The following is an 8,879-nucleotide window of genomic DNA, read 5'->3' as shown; positions in this document are numbered from 1 at the left end:
GTTCAACCATTCAATTCAGAAGTCTAAAAAGAGAACTACAACATAGTTAAATAAAATCCAATATTCATAGACATGCACAACTGATAGATAAAACAACTGATTAATTTTTATCCTTTGGCGCTGTACACATTATGTTTTACACATGCATGATATGTAAATGTTACATTTATGCATGGATATCCAAGGTATGATTGCCATATCCAGGGTATGATGTGAATCAGAGGATAGGAATTATGAATTTTTCCATTACACAGTTGGGTAAGAAAATCAGTATACCCTGTTGCTATCCTCAATCCTAGTAGACTAAAATGTAATGCCTGTTGCTTCAAAGTAATGCTCATGGCTTCAAAGATCTTACCTAATGAAAAATGAAAAGTCATGAATATTCTGCAGAAAACCAAATCATGATGCCATGGTTTGAGTTTTGACAGAAAAGTGATTTATGTAGGCAGTGAATAAACATTATAAAATAATATGTTTCCATTTCACCTCTTACTTAGCAACTCTAAATACATCTGAGGAGAAAAAAGAAGGTCAAAGTAAAGATTGACTGGCAGAAAACTTTTAGGTTCCTACTGAAAATCTGGAACTTTATTACATATTTCAAACAAGAATAATACAGTAATTGGAAAGACAACAGAATTTTGAACAATGCTTAATATCAAATACAGCAAAGTAAATAAAGGCACATATAACTATTCCATCTTAAAATGCCTTCCTGTTGTTGTTTTTTAAAAAGAAGATAGTTAAAAAGGCAAGCTAGAAAAGGAACAAGAAGTTCAATTTTTTATTTCATTTTTGCACAACACTTCTGGGCTTCTTTGCTTTTAGCTATGTTGGTGGGGCACATTACAAGCTTCTATTCGCAGAAGAAATCAATGGCCTAAAAAAGAAGCAATGATTTGTTGTTAGAATCCATTTGCTTTCATAGGAAAATAGGGTTATTCAGATGCAACGCTAAACCAAATTTACCATTATGTGTTGTTCTTTTATATGCTGTTTATATTGTATTGTTCTGGGCATGGCCCCATGTAAGCCGCCCCGAGTCCCCGTTGGGGAGATGGTGGCGGGGTATAAATAAAGTTTTATTATTATATTATTATTATTATGAACAAGCTCCCCTTCCCACCCCAGCCATACACACTTGCATGTGCTTCCTCATTTTTCTTCAATAAAGTCATAAATACAACTTTGGAAACTTTTGCTTTGGTTGTAGATTAAGGAGCTGAACTGCAGATAGTATGGCACAGTAGCCAACTTCAAATCCCAGTTTATGCAAGAACTTCCTGCACCCAGACTAAAGGAAGAGGTTAGAAGTGAGTGTTGGTATATTGACAGCTAGACTGCTGCTTAATGTCAAAACACAGCCAATGTCTTACAGCCATTTCTGACTCAACTTTTCAAAAAGTAACAGAATAATATGCAAAGGTATTGTGTAAGAGTACCCTCACATGACTAGGCAGCATAGCCAGCAAGGAATGCTGGGGTTTAACAGTATCTGGAGGCTGACAGTTGGCCCACCATGGTCTAGGTTATGCCTTTGTGGCAGGGACTGACACAATTGAATGTTCTGTATATAAAAAACCTGTATAATGGGGAGAAAGAGTGGGCGGTGGGATCATGGATCTTCAACAATCTTTGATTTGAAGGCCCATCTGCCTGCAGCCTAATGTGGTTATTGCTGGGGATTTGCAGATATCAGGCTACCTTAATATATGGGTTTTTTTCTAACAATTCTACCCGAGATCTACTAGCATTTGTAGATGGCTTTCAGAAGAAAATTTTTTAAATATCAAATCAAGGGGTATTATGGTTTAGTTTTGAATATGTTTTTAACCAATGTTAAGGAATATAATCAATAAATGGCAAAGATGACATGGACTGAACTACGGACAAAGCATGAGGATGAACGGATATGATTTTATGTTTGAAATTTATATTTTGAAATTTATATTGTATTTTAATAGTTTTTAACTGTTTTATGCATTGTTTGATATTGATTTTGTATGGGCATCGAATTGTTGCCGTTACTGTAAGCCGCCCTGAGTCCCTTCAGGTTAGAAGGGTGGGATATAAATGTGAGAAATAAATAATAAATAATAAATATATTTCTTAATTATAATCAATACCATTGATGTATAAGTATATCTTAATGTTTGTATATTTTTGTATTTTAAATTGTATTAAAATGCTTTTAGTGTAAAACACTTTGAGCCTCCTTTGTGGAGAGAAAATGTGAGGTATAAATAAACATACTGCCATAATAAGCAAAAGCAGTCATAGCTGGTGGCTTTGGCATAAATGGTACAGTAAATCCACTCCAAGTTGGAGTCTGTACTGTAAATGAGCTATCCAAGACACTGAACCTAGTCTTCAGACAGGATTCAGCAACCTGGGCAGTTTATTTAAAGCTCAGGCAGGTTACCTACCCCAGTGACATAAAGGCACCAACCACCACTGCATAAAGATTTGTTCTCAGGGAAACTACAAGGCTCAGGCCACTGGGAACCTGAAACAAAAGCCTGACTTTGGCTGAGGGGCAGGGTGAAAATAACTGCACACATATACACCTCATTGCAGAAAAAAAAATTGACAGTTGTGCACTGTTTAAAATCAGCAACCCCCCCCCCCCCTAAAGCCAAGAGTGACAGCAAACTCAGGAAACCCTCCATGCCAAAAGACTTGGGTGAGCTTGCTTCCATTCTCATGTTGGGGAGAAATGATTTAAAATGAAAATGGCGCACAAACATGACCTAAAAAGTGCATGGCAACATCTTCTACCATAGTTAACTTGTTTTCTCCTCGGTCTGCCAGCCAGCCAAGTGAAGGGAAACCTCACTCTGTATTTCCAAGGATGGAGCACAGCAGGGCCATCTGCTAAAAATTAAAATAAAATGGGGCAGGGCCATTAGAGAATGACCTAATGACAAGATTGGCTCCAAATGTCAGCCCAGGCAGATGCAATGGTCAGGAGTGCTTACTATCAGCTTTGGCTGATGTGCCAGCTGTGCTATATTCGGAGGACCTGAAGATGGTAGTGTACACACTGGTAACCTCAAAGTTGGACTTCTGCAATGTGCTTTATATTGGGCTACCCTTGTACCAAGTTCGGAAACTTCAGTTGGTTCAAAATACAACAGCCAGATTGGTTACGGGAACATTTAGGAGTGAGTATATATCCTAACATCACTCCACTGGCTGCCAATTAGTTTCTGGGCAAAGTACAAGGTGATGGTTTTGACCTACATGCTTTGGATCCATGTTATCCTAAGGATTGCCTTCTCCTGTACAATCTGCCTCGAACACTTAGCTCCTCTGGTGGGGATGCCTGATGGGACCCGACTGGTACCCATCACCCACAGGACCTTTTCATTGGCTGCCCCACAACTCTGGAACAATCTACCAGAAGAACTCCGACAGCTAAATGAGCTGTCGGAATTTTAAAACCATCTAAAAACCTATCTCATCTGGCAGGCCTTGTTAGCAAAGGTAAAACCCTTAGCTTGCAGAGTATCATAGAAAAATAGAATAAAGCTGCAACAGAAACACAGCCCCGAAGTAATGTGGTCATTATATGCAAACATTATAATACTTTCAACAGGCCTACCCAGACAGTTGTTAAACATGAATTTTAAAGATGTGTCCTTTGTTTAATCTCTGTTTTGTATATTTTAATACATATATTATATGTTTTAATATGTATATTTCATAGAAATACATTTTAATGTGTGTATATGTGGAGTTTTAAAAATGTTTATGTCTTTTAATTATTCTGTAATCTGCCTTGAGCCACAAGGAGAGGTAGGTAAGAATTATTATTATTATTATTATTATTATTATTATTATTATTATTATTATTATTATTATTACCTAACAAAAGGTTATATTGATGTGGTTGCTAGCATAATGGTGAGGCCCCATCTTGGCTTCCCTCAAACATGGCAAGGCTTCTGTTTACCTGCGAGAACATTTCTCTGCATGTCATTTATTTATGGCATTTTAAAAATCCTGCTCATCAAACAGAAACTCTCCTGTGTTAGTCAAGAGATTGACAGAAATAAAGCAATGACCAAAAAATTACTCAAAAAGAAAGTAGTATGGGAAGGAGAAAATATGTTTTCAATAAAACAGAGCACTTAACACCCAGGCAAACAGGCAGAATAATAAAGTCCAGTTAGAGAATTCCTACCTAAGTTAGAATTAGGTACGTTTAGGGAACCATCCCATTTTCAGAACGCAAACAGAAAGTGGGAAAAGTGATCAATTTACTTCGTGGGCAATGCCTGCTGCAAAGGAAGCAATAAGGCAAAAGTAAAGAAAGTGGCATACAGCCCAGTCAGGAAAAAGGGAGCTTCTGGCAACAGGAAGAAGATCTAACAGCAAGTACAGTGTCTACCTTGTACTCAGAGACATCTGTCTGTCTCTCAGTACGTACAGGAAAAAAGTCAAAGACAGTAGGGAATCTTCTGCATTTATTCAGCAATTGCAGTGAAGCGACATTGTCTTTGGTTAGTACTTGGATGGAAAAGCATCAATGAAGACTGGGTGCAATGGGCTATATTTCAAGTAATTTTAACCAATTTCTATTTCCAACCTTTTCTATTATCATGCCTGTGGGAACTATTAGGTTTATGCAATAAGTTTAAACAAGGGAAATACAGTGAAAATTTGAGAAAGAAGATGGAGGAAATATTTAGAAAAATACAGAAATCAGAGAAAGGAATGCCAGGATCAATATATAAATTGATGATAAAGGATGATGAATACATGACAAGAATAATACAAACTAAATGATAGAAAGAAGGCCCACTCACAAGTTGAACAATAGAGAGATTAATGAAGGGGATCAAGAAAATTAAAATGGAGAAATACAAAGAACTGGAAAGGAAATTAATATTGAAATTATATATATATATATATATATATATATATATATATATATATATATATATAGGGTTTAGCTCTGTTACCATATATATATATATATATATATATATATATATATATATATATATATTTACTTGAAGTCACATTTTGAATAGTTTTTCCATTTTCTTCACCATTGTTCCCCCAAAGGGAACATTCCCATCGCACCGTCCTTTATTTAATCCCCAGTGCCAACATATTGGGTTTAGCTCTGTTACCATATATATATATATATGTATATATGGTAACAGAGCTAAACCCAATATGTTGGCACTGGGGATTAAATAAAGGACGGTGCGATGGGAATGTTCCCTTTGGGGGAACAATGGTGAAGAAAATGGAAAAACTATTCAAAATGTGACTTCAAGTAAATATAGATTTGATGCTAATGGGAGTATTAGGCAACTATACTCAACAAATTAGCTGCTCTGAGTCCCCTTCGGGGTGAGAAGGGTGGGATATAAATAAATAAATAAATAAATAAATAAATAAATAAATAAAGTAAATAAACAATATAATTAATGTAAAATATCAAACATTGTTTAAAGCCATGATTTTAGCAGGAAGGCAGTGATAGTGTAATGCTGGAAAGATAAAAAATGGAACATGGGAAACTGGAATAATTACCTTTACGATCAGGTTCAATCTGACATTTTTGCATGTTTATTTTAGCACAATATACAGGAAGATAAAATAAGAGAAATTAAAGATAAATTGATGGTTTATATGGAATAGATAAAAAGTGATGAAGCCAATGTAAATATTGTACAGAAACTAAGAAAATTGTGCTCATAGTTAAAGATATAGAGGACATATGTGGTGGTGTGGTTGGGAGGATTTAACAAATAAAAATTAATAAAAATATTATTGGAAAAAAGAAAAATAGGCTATAATTCAGAGGAAGGAACTGGTGAAGCCACCTGAGCATTCCTTAAGAAAATCCTTTGGAATCAATGGAGTCCTCATAAGTCTACAGGTAACTTGAAGGCACATACACACACATTGTCACTTGGTTAAATTCATAGACATCTCAACATGCAAGATGTTTTTCTCTGCTGTGGCTAAAGGTGATGACACTGCAATGATGAGCTAGACCAAAATATTTGTGTGGCAACATTAATGTAACTACTAGTTCATTTTTTAAAATTTTCTTTTACCTTTGTGGCAACTGTCTTGTTTGCTTCCTGATAGACATGCTGTTCTGTGACTAAATTCCTGGGGAAATAACCAACAGTGCCCATCTGATCCTCATAATGCTGGCCGTAAACCTGAAGAAGATACATCCAAGAAGCCCAGAATTAAACATAGTTATTATTGTGTTGTCGAAGGCTTTCGTGGCCAGAATCACTGGGCTGCTGTGAGTTTTCTGGGCTGTATGGCCATGTTCGAGAAGCATTCTCTCCTGACAGGCATTCTTAGAGGTTGTAAGATCTGTTGAAAACTAGACAAGTGGGGTTTTTATATCTATCTATCTATCTATCTATCTATCTATCTATCTATCTATCTATCTATCTATCTATCTCTGAAACATGGCCATACAGTCTGGAAAACTCACAGCAACCCAACATAGTTATTATTCATTGTAAACAAGCTTGATTTTCTTTTGGGAGCAAGGACTGCAGCTGTCTTTTTATATATTGTTTGAAATTAGTTTAATTATTATGAAGTACTAACAAAACACATTGTTTTTTTATCAATCATCTTTTGAAAAAGGGGTTATATGTGTGTGCATGCAATTATAGTAATGAAGTTCTGTGTAACACAAAGCAGCACACATTGGCTGCATCCAGTATAGGATCAACACTCATGGATCAGGGAAGTTTAAATCTTCCATCCAGTGCAGCAATTTTCTTTTCAAAAACGGCTGTTGTATGCTGCTGTGAATGCTGATCCTGCATAGATGACAACATTGACAATCTCTACTTGTTTTCATGGCCCTAGGAATGCTTTTAATAATAATAATAAAGTTCAATCCAGTTTATGGACCATTCCCCTTCTTCATTCATATTAGACCTGAGCCAGTTGTCCCTAAGCATAAAGCAGTCCCCTCTCCAAAATACAGTAGAGTCTCACTAATCCAAGCTAAACAGGCCGGCAGAACCTTGGATAAGTGAATATCTTGGATAATAAAGAGGGATTAAGGAAAAGCCTATTAAACATCAAATTAGGTTATGATTTTACAAATTAAGCACCAAAACATCATGTTATACAACAAATTTGACTAAAAAGTAGTTCAATATGCAGTAATGTTATGTTGTAATTACTGTATTTACGAATTTAGCACCAAAATATCACGATATATTGAAAACATTGACTACAAAAATGTATTGGATAATCCAGAACCTTGGATAAGCGAGTCTTGGATAAGTGAGACTCTACTGTACAAGGAAATATAAGGAAAATATAAGGAATATAAGGAAATGCGATATAAGGAAAAATGGTCTTTCTTGCTGCATTACAGTATTTCAGGCTTTTTTCTTTTCTTTTTTAAGATTCAGTCTTTTTGCTTCCTAGTTCCACTGTTTTTAAGCATGCAATGATCCATAGTAGAAAAAAAAGTAGATATACACCTGAACCTAGAACATGAACTATTATAATACAAGTTTAGGATTGCCATTTGACTTTTTTTATTTTTAATGTAACTTTAACAACTTTTAGAATAAAGTTATTTAAAAATGTCTATTACTTATTCATAAATAAAAAGTAGCATTGTGAATTCATTACTTTTCATTTAATAAGCATTCAAAATGCAAAAAAGGCCAAAATGTTCCCAAATTCTTCAAAATATCACTTAAAATATTATTTTGAAGTAGTGAGTAAACGTTATTCGTAACACTAAAATTCAATGTCACATTATTTTTCAAAGTTTGTCCATGCCATTCCAAAAAGTGGCACCTTACAAATAAAGTCATGACTTGTGCTATGTCTGAGCTCTGTCTGTCCTTCCGTGAAAAGAAGAATCTCAAATATGTCCCCCTGCTTCTTCGCCTTTCAAGGATTCTGGCATATCTTTAAGTTGTGTGCGTTAAAAGTAAATAGCTAAGAAAAGGCAAATATACTGGTGTTTATATTCTTTATATTCTTACACTTCCAGCCCAAAATTCTCCAGCTCCTCTTTCTGGCACAAGCTTGGAGTAAACATAGACCAATTCCCCCTTTTTAATATTAATAAATCGGCAGTCTGGTGCGTTGTAGTCGTCTTCTGCTCTTGCCAAGGAAATTGTATCTGCGGGATCAAAAGCACAGAAGCAAATCTGTAAATCTTTAAATACAACCTTTCTCCTTCATACAAACCAAGAGAACTGCCTGACTTCATCAATTACAGTTCTTTTTCAAAGCACAGATGCCTGCAAGCCTCTTGAGGTCAGATAACAGATACCCAGGGTTTTAGTTAAGAGACCCACAACTTAACTTAGGAATTGGGCAATTGCAGTAAAGAAGTCTAAACTTTTAGGTCTCCAAAGTCCACATTCAAAGCACACAGGTGAACAAACAGAAGTGAGAGAGACTTACACAAACACTCCTCGTCCGCACACAGCTTCTTGCTGGCAAGTTTGTCCATAAAAATTCCCTTTGTGATCTGGAATGTAAATCCTAGAGACAGCAGAAATATCAGCAAACTAACAGTGTGTGACATTTTCTTTTCCCGTCCTCTCATTCGCAAGTGCCTTGCTCTCCCTGTCATAAATACGACAGAAGTGGAGGAACGGATCTCTTTTATAGAAACTCTTTCACATTCATCTGCAGGGAACCACCTCTCTGGCCAATGGGAAGCAATGATGGCAACATTGCATCCTTTTTGCAGAACTGCAGCGGGACCTTCGATGCCTTCCTCCCTGCTCCACAGACCGTTTGAGGCAATGTTATTCAAACTACATTGAGCACATTTTTAAAAAAGAACAGAAATTTAACAACCCACTGATTGCACTATGTAACACAATTTTTGTTTCTGA

General features: G+C 35.8%; 1 protein-coding gene across 1 annotated transcript; it reads right to left on the bottom strand.

Moving 5' to 3' along the window:
- Window positions 1-771: 771 nt before the first annotated feature.
- On the bottom strand, window positions 772-8,635 carry otor (otoraplin). The gene is made up of 4 exons (XM_062958401.1): window positions 8,440-8,635; window positions 8,013-8,152; window positions 6,084-6,194; window positions 772-883 (listed from the first exon to the last, which is right to left on the bottom strand). The coding sequence occupies exons 1-4, from the start codon at window positions 8,609-8,611 to the stop codon at window positions 860-862; spliced, it is 447 nt and encodes a 148-aa protein (XP_062814471.1). The 5' UTR covers window positions 8,612-8,635; the 3' UTR covers window positions 772-859.
- Window positions 8,636-8,879: the final 244 nt, after the last annotated feature.

Source organism: Anolis carolinensis, chromosome 1 (genome assembly GCF_035594765.1).
Source record: "Anolis carolinensis isolate JA03-04 chromosome 1, rAnoCar3.1.pri, whole genome shotgun sequence".
NCBI classification, from domain to species: domain Eukaryota; kingdom Metazoa; phylum Chordata; class Lepidosauria; order Squamata; family Dactyloidae; genus Anolis; species Anolis carolinensis.
This window is presented reverse-complemented; position numbering and strand designations above follow the sequence as displayed.

Coding starts and splice junctions, on each gene's coding strand:
- otor (XM_062958401.1), bottom strand. CDS start 8,611: ATGACAGGGAGAGCAAGGCACTTGCGAATGAGAGGACGGGAAAAGAAA. Junction 8,153..8,439: donor TGCGGACGAGGAGTGTTTGT/GTAAGTCTCTCT, acceptor TTGATCCCGCAG/ATACAATTTCCTTGGCAAGA. Junction 6,195..8,012: donor GAGAATTTTGGGCTGGAAGT/GTAAGAATATAA, acceptor TATCTTCTTCAG/GTTTACGGCCAGCATTATGA.